The 24,223-nt window shown below is 27.1% G+C and overlaps 2 protein-coding genes across 2 annotated transcripts in view; one reads left to right on the top strand and one right to left on the bottom strand.

Moving 5' to 3' along the window:
• Positions 1–13,374, top strand: part of LOC117167283 (UBA-like domain-containing protein 2) — a 66,098-nt gene extending 52,724 nt beyond the window's left edge. The window contains exons 3-4 of the mRNA XM_033352102.1: positions 1,269–1,362; positions 11,670–13,374. Coding sequence (XP_033207993.1) covers positions 1,269–1,362; positions 11,670–11,821 — 246 coding nt within the window. The 3' untranslated portion in view covers positions 11,822–13,374. The remainder of the gene's footprint in view (positions 1–1,268; positions 1,363–11,669) is intronic.
• Positions 13,375–16,647: 3,273 nt separating this feature from the next.
• Positions 16,648–24,223, bottom strand: part of LOC117167599 (putative 1-phosphatidylinositol 3-phosphate 5-kinase) — a 50,575-nt gene continuing 42,999 nt past the window's right edge. The window contains exons 11-12 of the mRNA XM_033352654.1: positions 21,309–21,470; positions 16,648–17,796 (exon numbers count right to left, since the gene is read on the bottom strand). Coding sequence (XP_033208545.1) covers positions 17,609–17,796; positions 21,309–21,470 — 350 coding nt within the window. The 3' untranslated portion in view covers positions 16,648–17,608. The remainder of the gene's footprint in view (positions 17,797–21,308; positions 21,471–24,223) is intronic.

Genomic DNA, 24,223 nt, shown 5'->3' with positions numbered 1-24,223 from the left:
GAAGGCTGAGAACAGGGTGACAGAAAGCGAGAGTTTGGTGTATTATCAAATCGATTAAAGAAATGGATACCAGTCACAAATAAAAAATAGGACCAGAATGGAAAGACTAAGATAGAAATGACCAATAATCTTGAAGAAAAGAATTGAATAAATTGGTATTTTTATTCCTGGATAAAATAGGATAAATTGAATAGAGCTGGCGTAATCGATAGAACAAGATAGAAATTACTAGAAAATGGAAGTAAAATACGAGTGGGACAAGAATTAAAATAAAATTTAAATAAATAGAGAATTATTAGGAAGGAAAATACGAAAGGATTTTTTGTTGTTGAAAACACTTGAAAATGACTGACTGCTTTGATCTGGTTTTTAATTCTCATTCTTAGTAACTTAGATTTTCAAATTTTTCTTTTAGATTCTGGTCATCGATAAAAGTCGATGAACAAACGAGATAGAGCACTTGTGATAAAGTTAAATTGAAAGAGCATGAACCATGTTATGTAAAATGAATGTTATGCCAACTGTGATTGCTAAACTAATTTATTATATTTTCATATAACAGTAAGACCTTTAAATGCTAATTTTAGATACCCTTAATTCCTTCACTCTAAAACTTCTTTTTTTTAGAAATTTTGTCATAGATCTATAATTTATATTCTAAATTTGAGATTCTATATATGAAAATAAGACCAAAGAAAATAAACATAAAATCGACCTTCAACAAACGAGAGAAACTGAAGAAGAGTGTCTTAAAAATAAACATGATTAATCTTTTTTTTTGCCTCAGCCCATTGTGTTGATTCTGAAAATACATTAGGTATATTCTCAGAAAAAAAATAATTTTGGAACATAATTTTTTTATTTGAATTCTGAAAACTTGTCTAATTTTAACGTTTTACAATATTTTGAAAGTTTGATTTTCACGAGGCTTAAAAAAATAAAATGAATTTCATTCTTTTTACATACTTATTTTCCAGATATAAAATTGTCAGATGAGTATTCATACAGGAAGTAAATCGCTTTCTCTAAAGCAGTTATTAATAATGAGACAGGCTAGAAATAAGAACTATAGTCATGCAAATTTGATTTGAAAATAGTTCAATAATGATTTACTTTCTTATTGTAGCATTTTATCATTCAACTCTATCGTTATGAAATAAAAGAAAATGTATGTGTCTCGTTAATATCTTCGTGTTTCTAAAGTTAATAACAACTTTTCTTGTTTATTGTATGCTTCGATTCATTAATTCTGAATTTCTCGGTTTCAGATCACCCCGTGCAATACCCCAGCTACGCCTCCAAATTTTCCTGACGCACTGTTAGCCTTCTCCAAAATGTCAGCAGGAGAAAAAACCCCCTCAGGTAAGCAAATCTTTTTTTTTTCGTACATAGATAGTGGGACATGATTGATCAAGATTATATTATTTGATTGGCTTAGATATCATATGGAAAACGCGTGTTGAATGCGAGGTGTATCGTGAATTGATAAATTATATACTGATAAAAAGCGTAATTTCACGATGTTCTGGGTTCTCAATCTAATATTGTCAATTTATTCATCACTTTAAATCTCCAATCTAAAATCCTATATTCAATATTCACAGGTCTCAAAGTCTGGAATGTAGAAAATTGCGACTTCAAAGAATCCAAACTGGAATGTTTTTATTTAAAAATGATGATTCACTTTGAAAATATTTTCACATTTCGAAAAGAAGATTTTAGAAGTCTTCATTTTCGAAGATGTATTTTTTCAGTAATTCCAGGCCTCAAAGTCACGCCACTATTGATATTATTTGACGCCTTTTTTTTAGCGATGCTACTTTTCTGAAAAAATGCAACTATTTTCACTTCGCCTTTAAACATATTTTTGAACTTCTTCACTAGTGTCTTATATAACATATCCGCTATTTCAAAACGTCAAAAGTTTCAAACGATTTTAATCATCTCACAAATTTTCAAAACCTTTCAATGGATTTCTCTCGGGATTTCTCAAACGTTTAGAGATTTCAAAAGATTCCATCAAGGGATTTCAATAGATTTTACTCCTTTCAGGGTTTTAAAGGAATTATTTAGTATTTTGAAACTTGTCACATATTTTTAAAATTTTCAATGAACTCCATGAAATCTTAAATATTTCAAGATTTCAAAAAATTTCATTTGATTGCTGAGAATTTTAAAGTTTTTATTTTTTTAAATGTCAAATATCTCAAGGAGCTTATTTCTCCGTATTTTTTTTAGATGTTACAAATATCAGGATGTTTTACGGGATTTCTAAAATTTTAGGGATTTTATCAATTTAAAGGGATTTTAATTTCTTGTTGAAAATTCATCTATTTTGGTAGAAATTACATCTTTTTAATTACAAATACAACTGTTTGATTGTAAATTAATCTTTTTTTTTTGGTTCAGGATTCAATTATTTTGTTCAAAATTTGTCTTATTTTGGTGGAATTCAACTGCTTTTTGGTTGAAAATAAAAATCTTTTTTGGTTAATATATCAAGTATTACATTCTGTCAATTACTTGGTTGAAAGTTCAACTAGTTAGTTGAAAGCAGAACTACAAAGTTAAAAATTCTTTTTTTTTGTGTATTTCATTATTTTAACTGCAAACCCTTTGTTTTATTCTTGTAGAAAATTCATAGTTTTCGGTAGGAAATATAACTTTTTGCTAAATTTTCATATTTTAGATTCTATTTTTTTCTTTACGGACTGAACAATCTTTTTTAGTTAAAATTTCCACTCTTTTGTTAAAATGTCCTTTTTTTATTGAAAAATTAGTCTGTTTTGGTTGAGGATTAAAATAATTTTTTGAAAATTAACATATTTTTTGGTTGAAATATCAACTATTACACTTTTACTTGAAAATTCATGTTTTTAATCGAAGATTCATCACTGGTTGAAAATTTAACTATTTTTTTAAAACAAATTTTTCTTTGAAAATTAATTTTTTCCACTGAAAATTTAATTTTTTCGTTTTTGGTTCAAAATTTATGTTATATTAATTTACTTTACGTATCTCTTACGCAAGCTATAGATGACCCCTTACGAAATTTTCTGAGACTGTTGTCATTTAAAGTGTTTGAAATAAATAAATAGAAAAAACCTTTTTTTGGTATAAAATTTATTGATCTCCTAGGGGCAAGTTTTTTATTTTTTACCTGAAACGAAATTTAGAACGGCCAGGGAATTTCAATGAGCATTTCAAGATTCATTATTAACTCTTGTCACGCCTACTTACAAATTCATAATTTTATTACGGGAAAATGCAAACGTGAATTGAATTTTAAGTTTCTGGCATATACAATTTCCGCACTCAACATAAATATATGTTTTATTGAAATTCGCAGAGAAACATTTACATTTCAAATTTAAATGCATTGTAACTGGTTCTTCGACGACTTTGAAAGAAAATTGAGAAAAATTCTTTTTTTTATCTGCCTCACTTTATACTTTCCAAGTATTGATTTCTTACAAGAAGCGGGTTTGAAAGAGAAAAACATGTTTACAGCCGTACCGATCGGAAGTCCAAGTCTCAACACTTTTATAGAAGAGAATTTTCTTTTATTAAAAGAAATACATGCAAAAACAGAATATTCTGTTTTGGATGAAATTTTCTAATAAAAAGAAATACAATTTGTTCCACAGTAAAAACTTATTACAGAATGGCCGTAGGTGAGGGAAAACCTGGAAATTAGGAAAGTGAGGGGATTTTATTGGCCAGGGAAGTCATGAATTTTTAACAAAACGATTTTGGGTTTAAAAATTGAACTATTTTGATACAAAATAGCCTTTTTATTAAAAATTTACATTTTGGTGCTAAAAATTAAACTGAAATCTTTTTTGCTTTAAAATTTAAATAGTTTTTTCAAAATATGCCTTTTTGGTCTAAAATTTCTTCTCTTTTGACAGAAATTTAATATTTCTTAGGTTATAAAGTGCAACTGTGTGGTTGTAAATAATTCTTCTATGGCTGACAATTGTTTGTTGTTGTTGAAAATTAACATTTTAAACTGAAAAATTTATCTATCATTTATCTCGTTGGTGGAAAGTTAACTACTTTATTAAAAGCTAATTTCTTTTTTGGTTCAAAACTAATTTTTTAAATTGAAAATGTAACTATTCTATTTTTGATTGAAAGTTGATTTTTTCAAATTAAAACTTCAACTGCTCGGGTAGCAGTGGAAACCCTTCGTCAAATTTTTTTTATTCTTATGGTTAAATGTACATCTTAATGGTTGAACATCTATCGAATTTGTTAAAAATTCGTTTGTTTTCTTTGGTTTAAAATAATCCTTATAAACTGAAAAGGGAAATTTTTTGTTAAAAATTACTTTTCTTGTTAAAAATTATTCTTTTTGGTAGAAAGCTAATCTTCTCGGTGGAATTCTTTTTTTTTTTTGTATAAAAATGCAACAGTTAGGTTAATAGACATTTTGTTGAAACTTCATTCCTTAGGGTTAAAAAGTCAACAGTTTTAGTGAAAATTTGTCTGTTGACTTTAAAGTTCAACCATTTGTGTGAAGATTTTTTTCTTCCTGAAATGAACCATCATGATTTGTTACAAATTTGTCTTTTTTTTATTAGAAAATTAAACTTCTGACATGAAATTGAAATTTCTTGGTCAAAAAAGCTCTTTTTTGGTTCCATCTTTTTTATGTTCTTAAAAGTTGAAATATTTTTCTGCAAATTCAATTCTAGTTGGAATGTTGTCTTTTTGGTTGAAAATGCATCTTTTGACGTTGAAAATTGAACTGCTTGGTTGAAAATTTAACAATTTGTTGAAAATTATTTTTTTCCGTAGAAATAACAACTACTATATTTTTCATTGAGAATTTATATTTTTATTGGTGGTTCAACTATTTTTGGTTGAAGTTTCATCTTTTTTGTTTAAAAATTCATCCTTGTAGGTAAAAAAATCCAGTAATTGTTTAAAAGTTACACTATTTAAAAAATTCATCTGTTATGGTATAAAAGTCAGCTTTCTCTATTTAAATCTTTTTGTTTGAAAAATCGACCATGTGTTTGCAAATTTGTCTCTGTAGAATGCAAATTTTGAAAATGATGTATTTCGGCCACTCGGTGATTAGCACAAAACTGAATAAAATTTGATTCAAACAAAATGGAACATTTTTACATATCCCGGCATTAAATTGTCAAACTACTTGTCTGATTTAGTAAAATGTGCATTTTTGTTAATTAATTCAAATTAGATACTGGATAGAAAAATAGGAATTGCAAGTTTGTTAAAAATTTCGTATCATCTTTCTCACCGTATAAATAGATTATACAACGACCAGGATAATAACAAATCCTGGTAACGCGGAAGTTCGTTGGCAAGTGTGTCGTTTTAAGACTCGTAATACGAACGTCATTCATATATCTTGCCTTTGTGTGGGTTCGTTAAATAATTATGTTCCTCTTCCGTTATGAAGGGTGGCCTTTGCGTGAAGAACTTCGTTTTACGGCGATTTAATTAAATTTTGACACGAGATATAACGTGCTCTGCAAAATGAACCTGAAACTTTTTTAATTTAATAAACCTGTTAAATTTATACAAGTAAAAATGTTGAAAGTAATAAAAAAAAAGGTTTATAGGTCTGTTTAGAAGTTATTTTGTAATTGTACGTTAATAAGAATGAATATGAAAATAGGTTTGAGGTTGGAAAAAATTAAATAATGAAAAATTAATTTTTTTTCAACGTCCTACATTCAAATTTAACAAAAAATTTCATTTAAAAAGAATAATAAAAAATTAGGACAAAAATTAAATTCTAAATTTAAGCAAGTTGTAAAAGACGTTTGGGATTTCGAAATGGTTTTTTTTTTACGGCATTATCTTTAAAAAATTCATGCGACTGTTTTGTGACTTCAGATTAGATTTATAAAATATTTCAAGCTTTTATAGGACAAGTTTTTTTATAAATTTAATGTGTCAGATTGAACCCACTTTCCTTTTTTCAAAGAAACTTGCCCTTTTCATGGTTTTTTCGCTTAAGTGCGAACTTAATTAATATAGAATCAAATAGGAAAATCCAACTAAATATCGTTGAAACATAATTATTTTGATTTGAAAAGTCTGCTATTATATTTTTGGTTAATAATTCACCTTTTTAGTTAAAAATCTTATTACTTGGTTATAATTTATCTTTTTGGGTTAAAAAATTAGCTATTTGATCAAAAATTGCATTTTTTGTTGGAAATTCATATGGTCGGGTTAAAAATTCTATTGTCTTGTAAAAAACTCGTATTTTTCGCTTAAAAATTCAACAGTTTTGTTGAAATTTTTTTCCTTTATGTCTGAAATATCTGTTTGGTTGATAATTAAACTTTTTTGTTGAAAATTCATCTTTGGCAAGAAGTCATCCTTTTTTTAATTCAACTACATACTTTGGCAAAAATGAATTTTTTTGTTACAAATGAATTATTATAAATGAGAATTAACTATTCCATTTTTGGTTGAAAAATTGATATTTTCTAGATTAAAGCTCACTAATTGGTTAGAAATTCATGTATTTTGTTCAAAATTCGTTTTATGGTGCAAAATCTTCTTGGATGAAAATGCATCTTTTTGGGTGTACAGTTCATGTCTTTGGTAGAAATTTCGTTTTTTTTTTTTTAATTTTCTTTTTTAGGTTGAGAGTACATCTCTTTTGGGAAAAATTTCATCTCCTTTGGTTGAAAACTACTCTTTAATAGAAAAAGAATCTGCGTTGGTTGAGTATTTTACTATTTGGTTGAAAATGAACTTTTTCATTACAAATTCAGATTTTTCTTGTTTGATGGCATGTATTTTGTTCAAAATTCGTCTTTTTGGGTAGAAAATTCATTATCTTGAATGAAAATACAACTTTTTGGGTTGAAAATGAACTATTTTGGTCGAACGATCAATTGTTTTGTTGGAAACTCCTCTTTTTTGGGTTGAAAATTCAACTATCTTATTGAAATTTAAATATTTTATTGAAAGTTCTTTTTCTGGTTTGGAACAAAAAAATTGTTATTTGAAAGTTCATCTTTTCGGATTTAAAACTAAAATGATTTCTAAAAAACTGAACGTTTTGGGTTGAAAATTCATCTTTTTTGTTTGATAATTTAACTACTTTGTTTAAAATGCAATATATTTCGACCTGAAATCTAAGGAACAGGTTACCTATATTAATTTCATTAAACAGAATTTGTTATCCCCTACATTTCAATGTTACACAACTGCGTTTCAGTTTGAAGACTACTTATTGCTGTGTGATTTAGAGAATTTTTTGTACAGTAAATAATAAATTTTAGAATAAAATAGAAAATTTTAACCTAGGTTGCGTTAAAGATTCACATAATTGTATTATCGTCTTATATATTTTGTCAAAAATGTATTACTACACAAAAAATTCTCTTATTTTCACGTTAATCTCTAAACTCAAAAGAAGTATACTATATCAAAACTAAAATAAAACTTGGAAACATTAGATTACGTATTTTACCTATTTTTTTAAACTTTATTAAGTTTTAAGTATTAAATTTCAATAGATTCAATAGATTTCTAATTTAAGAAAAATACATGAAAGTTGTTGCACTCAGAAAATTGTTAGTTGGCACCAAAGAAGAATTTATTTGTCCCTATCTCAAAGACAGAACTTGATTGACTTTAATAAAATTTGTTTGAGTTAAACAATGTTGTGTTTGAATCAAATAAATTTTGTTTGAATCTAACCAATATTTGTTTGCCACCATAAACTTCTTTTTAAGTATGCACTTCAAATAAACATTTTTATGAGTGTAAATTTGTATAAAATTAGAGTTAGAATATAAAACAATATTTTGCAGCATTTTTGATTTAATTATTTGAAAAATTGTTTCAAGTTTCTTATCTTGAATTTGAACTTAATAACTTTTGAAATTTTTCTCTCGGTCTAGAAATTACTATTTTTTTATTTCGCTTTAAATACTGAAAACTTTTGAAAAGATCCTTACATTTACATTATAAATGTGGTGGTATAAAATAAAGTTATAATGCCTATTTTTACTTGTACGGATATTTATAGTGTTAAGAAGAACAAACAATTTATCCTTATGACTTTTTTCGATAAAAAGAAAATTTTCAGAGTTATAGCGTTTTCAAAATTTTTTCAATCAACCGAAAATCAAAATTTGAAGCCGAAAAACGCACGATATGAAAAAAAGTCAAGAGAAGAAAAACATTTCTTTTTGAAAGCCCTACAAGATTATCATAACCAATTTTTGGATTTTCTTCAAACATCGAAAATTCAAATTTTGATTGCACAAAAAATAATGGAAAATAAAAAAATCCGTTTGGTGGAAAAACTATGGAGGATACGAAAAAAGATGAATTAACAAAAATGGTTATCCCAAAAAAGATCTACAATTTCGTTAAGAATCACTTATTGATAGGACGCGTACTTTTTGTTTTATTCGTGAAAAATAATGTTGAAAAAAAATTATATAAAAAAAATGTGTGGAAAAACGAGGAAAGTTACGGGGAAAAAATCCAACAAAACCTGTTTACAAATGTCTGTCGGAAATCGAGCGCGCAGCTCGAGTGTCACGATGAGAATGTATACCTCAAAGCCTACAGAGCTTTGAGAAACTTAATATTTGACTATACTTAATTAAGTAGACACTTCAGAACATGAAGACGCATATAAATACTGCTATCTAAAAGAGATTTTTTTGATAAAGTTTTTTTTCAAGCATTCCAAATGCAAAGAATAAATATCCGAGCGCGAGATTCAACCGTCACGCACCTTAGGCGCGCTCAAACTTGCAAGCGAAGCGATCCGCGAGCGGATCGCGGTGAGTATGTGCCCGCGAAGTGGGCAGATTTTTTCATCCGCGACTATGGAGATATTTTTTTTAAAGCCCTACCTGAGTACTATAATGATGTGAATTGCTTTTTCATAAAATTCATTTTTAAAGAAAATATGAATTTTTAGTAATTTTCCCATTTTTCGAACATGTCTTTGGATAATTAATTGTTTAAAAAATATAAATGTGCAAATAGCAAAATAGGTGCTCGCAATTTATTCTGCAGACTCAGAAAAGTAACCTGTAAATTTGGCTACACGTCGCACCGTGTAGCGAAAAGCACTTTTTGTGGACAAAAGTTTGTGTACAACCCAATTTTCAATGGATTTGGACGTTTTTTTTTAATGACCGTAAGGCTTTCGGGTATATCGAGTCGATGCGAGAATCTCTATTTGGCTAAACCTAAACTTTTAATTTTTTTTCAAATTGATCAAAAATATTAATTTTTAAAACAGTTTTGATAAATAAATGGACATTTTGACCATTTTTCCAAGAATAGACTCCATTTTCCTTACGAAATAAACTATAAATGTATTTCCAATGACTTTTCCTATGGAACTTTGCCAACGTATAAGAAAAGTTAATTGTTTAAACAATTTGTATAAAGAAATGTACATTTCAGTCACTTTTGCAGGAATAGGCTTAGGTTTTCGTGGAGTAAGTTATAAATGTTTTGCCAATTACTTCTTGTTGCCTTGTTTGTCCAAATAACAAAAACTGTTCATTATTTGAACAACATTTATGTAGAAATGCACAGTTTAACCATTTTCCCATAAAAAGTATTAATTTTCTTTGTGGAATATTGTGTAAATAATCAACAGTTTTTCCTAATTAGAAGAATGTGACAAGAAGGAATAATTGTCAAGAAATTTATTGTTGATTCCGCAAAGAAAATGAATACTATTTATAGAAAAATGGTCAAACTGTGCATTTCTAAATAAATATTGTTCAAATAATGAACAGTTCTTGTTAATTTCACAAACAAAGCAAGAAAGAGTCATTGGTAAGACTTTTGCAGATTACTCCACGAAAAAAATAAGACTATTCCTGAAAAGTGACTAAAATGTACATTTGCATATGAAAATTGTTTAAATAGTTAACTTTTCTTATCCGTTGAAAAAGTAACATAGCAAAGAGTCTTGGGAAATACATTTTTAGTTGATTTTGCAAAGAAAATGGAGCCTATACGTGGAAAAATAGTCAAAATGTGCATTTTATTTTTAAAAAATTGTTTCAAAAATTAATATTTTTTATCAGTTTTACCAAAATTACAGCTAGAAGTCACTAACGATACATTTTTAGTGGGTTCCTGAAAAAATTGGCCCTATACGTCGAATAATGTTAAAACTGAATTTGTTTATAAATATTGTTTAAATAGTTACCAGTTTTTGGTTGCTGGAAAAAAATGACAGCAAGGAGTCATTGGAAAAACATTATTGGTCGATTCTGCAAAAAAATGGAGCCTATTCATTGTGACATACGAAAACTATGTATTTTTTTATAATAAAAATTGTTTAAGTAATGCTGCCAAGCAGCATATATTTTAAAATAATCATAATTAGGCATATATTACTTTCATATTCTATATAAAAACTGTGAATTTAAAACAACTTATCATTGCGAATCACAAAAAATGGCTTTTGTTCATTAATTTGTTTAAAACCTTATAAACCATTTTTACATTCTCATCCTGATGAGAAGGTATTTGTTTTATGTAAAATTTCACTTTTTCGGTTTTCATCAAATCTCCACGTTTTGAGACCCACTGAGTCAGAAAAGACGATTTTTACGAAGGTGTCTGTCTGTAGTCTGTATTCTGTAGGCACACGATAACTTTCGAAAAATCGATCAAATTGGATTCTGCTTTGGCACACTTTTTTAAGGCCTAAAAACAAAGAACAAGTTGGTAAACCAACTATTTGGATCAAAATTCAAAAAGTGAGAGCATTTTCAAAAACTCAAACAGTTTATCCTTATGACTTTTTTCTAAAAAAAGAAAATGATCAGAGTTAGAACATGTACAAAATCCAAAAAAACAAATGAAAATGAACGTTTTAAGCCAAACAATACATGATATGAAAAAAAGTAAAGAGAAGAAAAAAGTTGATTTTTTAAAGCCCTACAAGATTATCAAAACGACTTTTTTAATTTGGTCGAGAAGTTGAACACTCCAAATTTGATCTACCAAAAATAATGAAAAATCCAAAAATTCCATTTTTGGATCAAACTATGCATGATACGAAAAAAATTAATAAGCTAAAATTGCGCACCTTGGAAAGGCCTACAAATTTGTAATGAATCACTTTTCGATAGGACGCGTAGTTTTTGAAAGCTATTGCCAAATAGTAATTACACTGGATGAGGCTCTTCTTGAGACAATTCGAAGATCTTACAAAAACAGATATATCTGAAAAGTTCGGATGAAAATATTGTTTATTTTGTTGTTAAATAAAAAAATTTCGTTTAGCCATATTGAAATTTCCACACCGACCCGATATACCAGAGAGCCTTACGGTCATTTAAACAAACAACAAAAGTCGTCAAAATCCATTAAAAATTGAGTTGCAGACAGACTTTTATCCACAAAAAATGCTTTTGGCTACGATTTAATAATTCCAAGAGCTGCTGGCCCACGCAGTTGCACAGCCGAGTGCCAGTGTGTGTCAGCGGGAATAATGGGTCGCTACCAGTTTACAATAGACTGTTTACGTTTCCAATGACTGATTTAATGGCAACGCCATTGCGAGGCAACCCCCGAAACTGCTGTTATATTAGCGTTCTTGTGTATTCTCTGATCAGACATCTAATCACAACTAGCGATTCAATTCAAATTTAATTTTTTGTTTCTTCTTCCAGGAATGTCCCCAAGTCAAAATGGACACATGTCCCAGCAGCAGCAACAGCAGCAAGCGGCACAGCATCACGCCGGCCGGTGTAGTGTTTCCGGCAGCACACAACAGCAGACTCAAACTCAAAAACAGTTCGGCCTCGGCGAGCCACAGAGATAAAGAATGCTGCACTTTGCCTTTGTACTATGCGATTCATCGATCGCGACAAGATTATTGCGATGACGCGTCCAACTAGAAACGAACGAAGCATCGATGGACTGTAAATGCTGACAATATTCGAAGGATGATAACAACGTTTCTGTTGTCGTTCCAATAGGGGGAAAAAAGAAAGACAAAAAACCAAGGCAGGACGACAATTAGAACGAGTTGATGGATCTCATTTGCTTCCTTGGATGTTTGCGTGTATCCTCTTGAACCGCAAACGAATTGTGCCCCTAGATATATTTATATTTAATGTCCTCGTCGCGATAAGTTTCGACGACGAAGATGTTTCGAGTGCCCTAGGGCTGTAGTTCCTTAAACAATGAAAGACAGTGGTATCGTTAACAATAAAATAGTACGACGCGTCCCAAACACTTTTCTACCAATTACAAATCACTGCTTCAGCAATTATTCGTTGCTCCATCGAAAATTTGCCGTGTTTTTGTTTTTTACAATTAACCTCATTCACGATGGCTATCCCGACGATGATGATGATAATGATGATGGTGATAATGAGAAAAAGTGCTGTTGTTTTTCTGGTTCGCTAAGCTACGAATTTCAAGGTCGGAGAGGCTCTTCGAGGACTTGGTCGAACCCACCGCTTACATTTTATCGACTGAACCTCGACAAAGTTAGGTAGGGAAGCACAGTTCCTTATCCACGCACAAGGCGAGATTAGGCTGTGTTTGAAAGAAAAGAAAAACGATTCGGAAGAAGACCGGAAGAATTAAGAGCGAATTTCGCTGAATAGTGTCATAATCTCAATGATTATTACGTGTGCGTAATGTATTTCAAGTGACTGCACATTTTACGAATCGACATTCATGCGACGAAGGTCCGGATCTCTTCTAGAAGTTCTATCATCGACTGGACGGACTTTCTTCTTATTTTTCGTCCTATCGATCTCGTATTAAGCTCGTAGTTACACGTTCATTCATGCGACATTTTCGGACAATAATCTGTGTTTCTTCTTGGAAACTATTATTTCTGTACACTACTAGCGTAGCGATTTAAAAAAAATTGGAAATGGAAGTAAGGCCTAGCTGCTCGGACAAAGTAATCTTGAAGCGATGAACCGTGGATTTTGAGAATTGAGTTGAACAAAGAATATAGAATCTCTGTTTGAGTGATTGATTGGGCAATCACATAACATAAACTTTTCGCCCCCCCAAAAAGCATGATGTACCTCTAATGTATGTACATAATATAGTAAGTATTGTCGATTCTTTTTCAATGAGAGTTTATGGTTCAGCTACGATTTTTCACGTACCTCTTGCAATTTGAAGAATTGGAGGGAATTATTTTGTCGTTCACTCTGGCGGAGAGTGTTGAGAGTGGGTAGTGACTTTTGAGCGTTTTCTTATTCCTCTATTGGACAAGTGCGGTCTCACGGAAGAATCATGTGCTTCATTTTAGAGAGAAAGTGTACAGATCCGAAATTATTTACGATCGTCGAACGATCACGGATGAATTAACTAGCGTTTTCCCTTTGTGATACGCTTTTTAAAAGTTCTCGAGCGGTCCCGCGTGCTTATGACCTAGATTATTCTTATACAATGATTATGTTAATATTATTATTACTATTGTTTATTTGTCTATTATAAATAATGTTCATGTACATACTTATGAAAAAAATTATTATCTAAATAAATCAATTAATAATGGTGCTTTCATAGACGATTGGTTGTTAGTTTCGTCGACTGCCTTTTCGAATTATTTTACAAATTTATGTACAATTTTATTTACATGAGAGCAAACCTCGTTCTTAATGCAGGGCTCGGATCGTGCAACTTTTTCGACTTTTTTCAGGGTGAAATGGGCGGGAATTTTATAAATTTTCAGAAAAAAATCTGTTCAACTTTTATTTCAACCTATTTTTAAATAATTAAGTTAAATTGTTATCTTTTTCAATTATATCATTCAGTTTGGAATGCGCAGTTCAAAAACTTTCACTTAACAAATTTTTCATTTTAGATTATAATTCTTAAGTGTACATTTTAATTTAAAAAATTTTTTAATCTAATTTTAAAGACTTAAACAATTCAAAATTAGAAGCGTTTGAAATCAAAGATTTCGGATAAAAACACAATTTTAGAATTTGCAGATTTTAACGTTAATTAATCAACTGTTTCAATTGGAAACTCTTATTAGTTAAATAAATGCAAACGCTCGACTGAAACTTTATACACTAATTTTAATTTTAAAAGGACTTCAAAATAATATATTCATAATTCAAGGCTTTTATTATATTTCAAATATTATTTCAGTCTAAAATTTTCCATTTTCAAGCCAATAAATTTTACATTTTTTAATTAAGTAAGAGAAAAATTACTTTATATTTAGAAATATCTGACTGTTCATTTAAAATCAGTAATTATGAATTAAATATTCAAAACTAAATAAAAGAACTTAACTTTGCATGTTACCATTTTTATTTTTCCATTAAAAAAATCTAATCTGCAACTTAAATTGTTGAATTTTTCTGTATAGTTAACAATTGAACAACTACTAATCTTTGAAAAAATTCGAGTAAGTTAAAGAGAAATTTAGAAGTTTCAAAAAATTCAAAATAATTAAAAATTTGAAACTGTTTCAGAAGAATTAACAACATTTCGTTGGGAAACTCAAAATTATTTCTTATTTTGAAAAATTAATTTTATGGGAATATTTTTTTTAATTTAGAAAGATTAAAAAAATTATGAAAAATGAAAGATTTTAAGCAAATTTTTTTGAATTAGCACAGAACATAAAAAAATAGGAACAATTTTAGAAAAAATTCGAATCATTTACAAAATCTTTATAAGTGCTGACACAATTACATAAATAATTTAAAATTTAAAAAAATGTAAAACAACGAATAGATGTTTCAAGATTTAAAAATAAAATTTTTAGCATTTTAAGGACTTTTAAAAAAATTTTAATGAAAATAATTTAACGTTTAATTTCAAAAGTGATCAATTTATAAAAAAAAAAGTTATTCAATTTTTAACGATTCTAGCTTAAAATTACTTAAAATGATATAATTTAAAAAAATTTAATTTATTGATGGATTCTTCAATTTGGAACATTCAAAATAATAACGTAGATCTATATTTTCGTTATTGAATCTGAATCTTTAAACTCTACAATTTATAAAAGTTGAAAAATTTTAATTTGGCAGTTTAACTGCATTTAATTTAAAACATTTTTGAACATTTTTGAACTAAAAAACTTGTAAACTTAAATTATAAGAGTTAAAAATGCAAAAGTTCTACTTTTAGTGCTTTAATTTGCAGCTCAGTTTTTATTATTACAAATGGAGAAATTTTTAAGTTCAGAGTTCGATTTTTTAAATTTCATTGACAGTAAAAAATGTTTGCGAACCCGGAAATTATAAGGAATTTTTTTCTTTGGCTAAAACGGCCACTCTGTTTTTTGAAAAAATCCCACTTCGTTTTTCTCAGTATTATTTATTTCGATGAAAATTTAATTGTTTTGTTAAGAAATTCATTTTAGTCGAAAATTCAACTGCTTGATTGAAAGTTGAACTACTTCGTTAAAAATTTATTTTATCGGTTGAAGATTGAACTGTTTCGTTTAAAATTAGTTTTGTTTTTTGAGAATAAAATTGTTTTATAGAAAATTTCCCTACTTCATTTTCGGTTAAAAATTTATCGTTTTTAGTTTAAAACTCAACTAATACATTTCTCGTCGAGAATTCTTAGTTTTTGGTTCAAAATTCATATTATCGATTGAAAATTCAACTGTGTGTTTGAAAGTTCGTTGGTCAAACAAATCATTTTATTGGTTGAAGATTGAACTATTTTGTTGAAAATTAACTTTGTTATTGAAAGTTCACATTTACTGTTTTTAAATTCAATTCTTTTGTGGGGAATCTGCCTTTTTGGCTGGAAAATTTAACAATTTTTTTTCTTTATTGATTAAAAATTCAACTATTCGTAGAAAATTCGTCTTTTTGCTAGAAACTCCCTTTTTTTGCATAAATATTATATTATTTTGTTCAAAATGAAACGTGTTTGTTTGAAAAATTAATTTGTTTTGGTTGAGCATTCATATTTTTTTGTTTGAAATATCAATTATTCCATTTCTGGTCGATTTTTTTTAAATGGAACATTTTTTTATTTAAAATTTTTCTTTTATTTTTGAAAACTCCTCTTTTTTGGTTCAAAATTAATTATTCTATTGGAAATTTAACTGCTTTCTAAAAAAATTGTATTTGCAGCATGGAAATCCAACCCTTTGTTTTAAAAAATAATCTGTTTTATTGAAAACTCATCTCTTTTGGTTGAGAGTCCAACTATTTAGTTGTGAATGGAACTGTGGTTAAAAATTAATTTTTTATGTTTGAAAATTAAAATTTGTAGGCTTATAATTCAACTGTCTTCAACAAAAATCTTTTTTTGACTTGAAAATTTAACTATTTGTTGGAAAATTCAACTATGTGGTTAAAAATGCAACTGTTATATCTTTTATTTGCAAAATCGAAACTTGAATGAAAATTCAATTAATTTGTTCAAAAATCGTCTTTTTTGGTAATAAAAATTCAACGTTTGTTGAACATCCATTTTTTTGGATAGAAAATCCATCCTTATGGATTAAAAATTCATCTTTTATGATTGAAAATTCATCTTTTTGTTTGAAGATGACCTTTTTTGTTACAAATTCAACTTTTTCTCTCTCAAATTAGTTTTTGGGCTTAAAAATTCAACTATTTGTTTGAAGTTATTTCTTTCTTGTTTAAAAATTCAACTATTTGTCTAAAACTTGAATAAACTTGGTTAAAAACTCGTTTCCTTTGCTTAAAAGTTTTGTTAAAAATTATGATATTTTTCTTTTAATTCAATTATTTCATTGAAAATTGATTTCGATTATTTAAATCCAACTGTTTCCTAAATCATACGATTTTTCAGCGTGGAAACTCAACTCCTATTAAAAATTCGTCTTGAGTTGAAAATTCAACAAGTTTGATAACAATATTTCTACCTAAAATCTTAGGAATTCAAAGAGTTTTATGCTGAAGGCAATATTACTTTTATAGTAACTTTATTTTTATAAAATTTATTCCCCTATCTTCGTGAAAAAAAATCCTATTTCCTCTGTTTCAAGAGAATTCTGCACTGTAAAATTTAAATGATTAAAAAATGAATATCAAGTTTAGAATGTTAAAACGAATTTTCCCGAAGATAAAAATTAATACAATTTATAAACTTCTTTCATTTAAAAATAATCCGAGTTATAAAGTTTAACAGTAAAAAAAAAGAAATATTTTTCATGCAGATTCAGAATTCTTCAAGCTGAATGACTTGTTAAAAATTGTTTTAACTTTTAAACTTTATTTTGATTCTGCAAAGAATATTTTTTAAATCAATGATAATTCTCTACTCTTATTATCCTCAACAAATAAAGTTATTATTTCAGTCATTCAATGACTTTTTGTGGCCTTTTTTGAAATTGCATGCGCCTTTTTTCAATTGTATGTGACTAATGCGACATGTTGAAAGTCATCTAGTCGATCCGAGCCCTGTTAATGAAGTGAGGAGTGTTTTTTTTTATACATAAAACGAGATTAATAGTGTAAATAACTAAAAAACAATAACTGAAAATATAAAAAAACGGAAAAATACTCTTATTTACAAATCTTTCAAGTTTTTCTCTCGAAATAGGTGGGGAGTATTTGTTTTTCTTTGTACGAGTATAAATTTTTCTTTCAAATGTATAAAAGTTTAATGCAAACGTAAAAAAATCCTAAGTTGCTTGTATGCCTTGGCCTAACCCTGTCCAGCGATCGGGGACAGAGAGGAAGTATCGATGCATTGCGTCTATAAATCTGGATCGGTATTCTACTGGTGAAACTATCGTTGGCAGCCCCTGACCACCAAGTTTTTTTACCATTGTTTCGATTTTCTTGTCCCATGTGAACGTTCTCAGATAATCTGAAAATAGCATGTCCCAGTTGTTTCTCCAATTTTCCTTTCAATAATAATTTTTTTATAACACTAGAAAATACTTTTTCTTTAGAAAAAAACTCTTTTCTTTTTCCAACATTTTATTATGTAGATTTTATAACAAATTTGGCATGATTTGAAAAACTTGTATATGATTTACAGAATTTCCCTTATCATAGTGAGAAAATCCCATTAAATTCAATATGAATGAGACCATTTTTTTCATTTACTTATTTTAAATTAGCAGATTATTTTTCTCATTAAAAAAATATGGCTCGCCTCGTGTATACACCAAAGTATAATTGGATTCGATTATTTGAATTTGATTTCAATTTTCTATAAGATTCCGTTTACCACGTTTTCTGGATATATTTTGCATATGAATGTGTTAAATTATTTAAATTTTTTTAATTCAAGGGTAAAAAAATGTGATATTTATTCTCATGGTGAAATTAAGAAAAATTCAAGATCTTTTTTTAAAAATCAATCATTTGGTTAAAAATTTAACTATTTTGCTAAAACTTCAAATACTTTGTTAAAAATTCGTCTGTTTTGCTTCAAAGTTTGGTGCAAAATTATTATTGTTTTTTTAACTCTATTATTTGATTGAAAATTCATTTTTCGAATTTAAGGTCAAATATTTTATAAATCATTCGCCCTTTCAACTTGAAAACTAGACTAAAGTTTAAAGTAAAATTTTATTTTATCAAGGCAGACGCATACAACAGTATTTCAATTTATATTAGACATGAGCCAAATTAAGTAAATTTATTGTTAATTAATACTCAATATGGTATTTTTTAAATAAATGAAAAATTATTTTTTATTTATATTATTTATTATTCTATATTTTCATTGTGCTATTTACGTTTAAATAATAGTTTTGAAAATCAAAACTTACTGCAAGTGGTTCATTTTAGCTAGTTTAATAAAAAAAATTGAGTTTCTCCTTACATATGGATCCTATAATATGAGAGATTTTGCTTCAAATGTTGACACTTTAGAGGTTTTCCATATTTTTCAAGAAGAAAAACTCTTAGAAAAATAAAAAATCTTAAGTTTACAGGCTATTTAAATGAGTTGTTGCTCAAGTTATCCCGTCAATTTTACGTTGGTCCCAAGGGTGAAGTATCTTTTTCTTCTAATAAAACGATTTTATTACGTTTCCAAGATTTTCGCTATTTGTGAATATCGACCGCAAAACCTTTATGGTATAAAGTTAAACTATTTTTTTTTTAATCATTTGTTTCGGTTAATTCTTCATTCATCATCAGTGCAATAATTTCTTAAATAAAAATATAACTATTTATGTTTGATTTAACATTTATCTTCATCAGTTGAAAATGTATGTGTTTTGTTAAAACATTGTCGTTTGTGGTAGAATATTAATCTTCTTGTTGACCAATTTTGAAAATCAGTTGAAAATTTATTTCTTTGAAACTCCTGTCTTTTGCTAATAGAAAATTAATTTTATTAACTGAAATTTGTACTATTCTATTTTTTTCGAAATGTATTTGTTTTGATAGACATTTCATTTTCTTGGCATCAAAATCATCTGTTACGTTGAAAATTTAACTATTTTGTTGAAAATGCATGTATTTTGTTAAAAAGATGCCGTTTTTCATAGAAAATTCATCTTTTGGTTGAAAATTCAACTATTGGATTAAAAATTAATTTTTTGGTTAATGATTAATTATTTATTTTAAAACCTAATTTTTTTTATTCAAAATTCAACTATTTTGTTGAAAATTCGTGTTTTTTCGATGAAAACCAATTTTTTATACTGAAAATTTAATTATTTCATGTTTGGTTCAAGATTGACCTTCCCTTGAAAATTTCTGAATTTTGTTGAAACTTTGTCTTTTGTGGTAGGATAGTAATTAATCTTCTCGGTGATTAATTCACCTTTTTGGTAGAAAATTTTAATATTAGGTTAAAAATTCATTTAATCTTCTTGATTGAAAATTGATATATCTTGTTGAAAGTTAATCAATAATAGTAACAATAAGTAAATTTAAAAGCTAAAAATTGATAAATGAATTTTTTTACTGAAAATGTGGCTATTCCACTTTTTGTTACAGAACTGATATTTTTTAGTTGAAAATTCACTCCTCTTCTTTTTTGCGTTGAAAATTCAATTATTTTGTTAGAAAATGCATATTTTTGGGTTGTACATTAAACTTTTTTTGACAAAAAGAAGATTCATCACTTAATTGAAAATTATTTGTTTTAGCTGAAAATTTAATTCTTCAATTTTTTATTAAATATACGTTTTAAAACAAACAATTTGTTTCATTTAAAATCATTAGTATCCTTGGCATAAGGTTATTTTTACACCTAAAATATAAATTTAAAACTATTTTTGAAAGTTGTATCCGTCGCGTGATATTTAGCAACGTGTAAATTTATATCAATTTATATACATTATTTAGCAAGTATTTAAAATCATCCAACTTGCTGCGATTGTTTTTTAATTAATATTTAAATTTTTTTAGCTTCAAGTTATTCTAATTTATTGCTTTTTCAATCAATTCAAATACAATTAGTTTAATTGTGAAAAAGTCATAATTATACATTATTCAACTTTTTTCCCTTGAAACTCTCCATATTTTCACGATTCCAATTTTTTAAATCTGAAACTTTAATGGCTGTTTTAAAATTTTTCAAGATTAATGCTTGAATATTTCAATAAAAAATTGTTAAATTTTCAACTTAGGCAATTATGTACCTATTTTTTATGTTTGAATATCTTCACTTTTTCGAATACTTAACAGAAAGTTCAAGAAATTTTATTTACAATTGTTAAATAATCTATTTTGTGACGGTTCCAATTTCAGAATTTTTTTCTTTCAGTTGAGAATATAAATACATCATGAACAAAATTTTAATTTTTAATTTTGAGTAAAAAAATTATGTATTAGTTAAAAGTTAGTTATTGCGAAAAAGAATTGTTTAATTTCAAATCATTTTTTCAGACCTCAAATAAAAATAAATTGATAAAAAATACTTAATTTTCAATTATTCTGCTTTTTTGAAAATTGCTCAATTCCTGTTTATTTCTCAATCATTCTAATGTGAAATTGATCAAATTTGCAAGCTACAATTCTCAATTGCTATATTTATATTTTTTTTCAATTGGAAGCTTATATTCAATTTCGAATGCCACTTTTAATTTATAAGTAGGTTTAAAATTAAATGTAATTATCAAACACCATTTAAAGTTTTAAAAGCGAAAATTTGAATTTTTTAATATTACACGATTTATGCATTAAAAATGGTAAATTCTTGTTGACTAGTTTTGCAATTAGAAATTATTCAATTTTGAATACTTTAAATTAAAAGCTTTTTAAGTTTAAACACTTGCCAAACCTGATTAATTATTGCAAAATTATTAACTTTGTTCGACAATGATAATCTTAGATAATCTGGAAGGAGACTAATAATTATTTATACATTATAAATTACTTGAGCTAATTTTCAAAACAAAAATGTCTGCTTACCTATTATTCCTAATGCAAGCTCTTCGGTATTTGGTTCCAGCCCGACTAGAAGCGAATAATCCATTACAGAATTATCTGCCAAAAATTTGGTATCTTCTTCGATAGCTTTGTTCAAAACTGCTTTTGAGTGTGGTCGAATATACAATGGAGAGTCGCAACTCACTGAAAAAAGATGTTTTAAATTTCGATCACATTCTAATAGTTCAAAAAAAGAAATCTTTTATTTTATCCGGGTTGCTTTAAAATCACGATTTCGAAATTCCTTGACTTTCGAAAAGGATCCTACCCCTATGAGATCAATAATGTTAAAGCAAAAAAATGTTTTTTTTTAAATATAAATTTGTCATAAACACTTTTAACGGTGCCGTGGAATTGATTTTAACTGAAAGTTAAACGCAACTGAGATTTTGTCTTTGATGACAGTTCTTTGGCAGCATACGCACAATTTAAGACCAAATTAAAAATAATCGATTGGCCCATTTCTGAAACAATCTATTTTTCTGTTTAATTAGTTTTTAACGAAAAAAATTTGCAGCAAATATCATTATAACCGTATTTTTTAATTCCTTTCTCATTATGACTAAAATATTTGAAACTTGCACGTGCAAATTAAGATTATTATTTATCAATCATTGGCTTATAAAGTCTATTCATATACTTATTGTTGGTGAGTAATTAAGATCAATAAATTTATCAAATTGCATTAATAAGAAAATATAAATTTAATAGTATTGAATATATTTCATATTATATAATGAATTTAATAACTGAATAGTTAATCGAAAATTTACCAAGAAATTATCAATTCAATAGTACTTAAAATATCATACATATTAAATACTATTAAATTAATATTAACAAATTCCACATTATAAGCGACGGACAGAAAAATAATAATTTCATTTTTAAGTTTCAAGTATAAAAAATTTTAATTATACTAAAAACAGGATGGGCGAATGTAAAAAAAAACTAGAAATTAGGGAACAATCAGGATACTTTTTTGGTGAGAAAGTCAGGAATTTTGAAAAAAAAAATAGCAAAAGTCAAGTAATTTCTGTAAGAAGCACTTTAATTAACAGTCAAGAATAATCAGGGCTTTTAAATACAGTCACTATTTCTGAAATCACTTTTCAGTTCATTTTTTAAAATAAAAAATTCAGGTCTATACTTATTTTTGAATTTTCTTGACTTCTTTTGAAATCTTTTACGTAACTTAAAAAAAATCCATTTTTTTTAAAGATTTCAATAATTTGAAGGAGCCACAATAGAATGGTGTCTATTTTACTTGCAACGCTCGCCAAGGAACAACATTTACTTTAGGGTATTTTTAAGGATTCTAAGGCAATATTCAAGAGATTTAAAACTTTTAAAAGATTTTCCAAGTATACATGAAACGATTTTATGGAACCGATACCTATAATTTTTCCAAAATTTCAGAAAATATAATCAGAATTCATTTACTTCCATGGGATTTAATATTATTATAATGGATTTCAAATAATTTTAAAGATTTTAGGATATTTTTAAAGAATAAAAGAACTTTCTATTGATTTAAATAATTTAAGAGGTATTTCAAAAAAAAATTTAAGGATTTTAAGGTATTTTTTGAGATTCCAAGGGATTTTTAAGAGCTTTTAAAAAGTTTCAAGTAATTTCAAAGAATATGAAATATTTTAGGGTATTTTTAAAAATTCCAGTGGATATTCAAGAGCTTCAAAAAATATCAAGCGATTTCAAAAGATTGGGAAGGATTTTAAGTATTTTAGGGTATTTTTAATAAATTTCAATCATTTTAAATGATTCCAAAGCATTATTAAGACTTTGAGATATTAAAAAATTCCAAGAAAACTTCACGAGCTTTAAATAGTTTCAAATGATTTCAAAGAATATGAAATATTTTCGGGAATTTAAAAAAGTGAACGGAATATTCGAGAGCTTTCAAAAATGCAAGAAATTTGAAAATATTTTAAAGGATTTGAAACATCCTAAGCTATTCTTAAAAGATTTGAATCATTTGAAGTGATTGCGAAGGAAGGAAATATTTTAGGGTATCAAAACAAATTCCACAGGACATTCAAGAGCTTTAAAAAATCTCAAGAAATTCCAAAAGATATAAAATATTTAAGGATATTTTTAATAGATTTCAATCATTTGAAGTATTTCCATAGGAACTGATTTTAGTAATGTAATGGGATTTTGAAAGAATTGAAATATTTTAGGGTATTTTAAAAGATTCCCAGGTATTTTCAAGACCCTTAAAAATTTTCAAGGGATTTCAACTGATTTGAAAGAATTTGAAATATTTTAGGGAATTCTGAAGAATCTTAAGGCATTTTCAAGAGACTGTAAAAATTGCAAGAAATTTCCAAGGTTCTTAATGTTTTTAATGGTTTTAAAACAATTTTTAATTCGTTATAAAGAATTTCGGGAAATATGGAACGATTTTGCCCTACCTATAAGGTTTTAAAATATTTTAAAAGACTCTACAGGATTTTATAAGATTTTTGAAGATTTAAATGATTTTAGGGGATTTCAAGATCTCTCAATGTATTTTGATACATTTTTTAGAATTTCAGAAAATATCAGATTTCATAAAATTTCACGACGTTTTTATAATATATTTCAGTTACTTTGAAGAATATATTCACATGAAGTAAAGGATTTCGTAGAATTTCAAAGATTTGAATATATTTAAATAATATTTTTAGCACTTTATTTAAATTCGCCCTGAATTTTTATTCATATATACTAAATATTTAAACAATTTTTAATTTGAAATTCACTCAATTCTATTCAATGCGTTTATTTTTTGTTAAAAAACTATTTTAAACTCTTCTTGAATTCTAAGGCATTTTCTGGAATTCTTTTGTATAACCGTAATTTTTTTAAAACTCATTGCAAAGTTCCTTAGTTCA

The sequence above is a fragment of the Belonocnema kinseyi genome, chromosome 2, assembly GCF_010883055.1.
Source record: "Belonocnema kinseyi isolate 2016_QV_RU_SX_M_011 chromosome 2, B_treatae_v1, whole genome shotgun sequence".
NCBI lineage: Eukaryota > Metazoa > Arthropoda > Insecta > Hymenoptera > Cynipidae > Belonocnema > Belonocnema kinseyi.
Note: the sequence above shows the minus strand (reverse complement) of the source record. Positions and strands in the feature narration are given on the sequence as shown.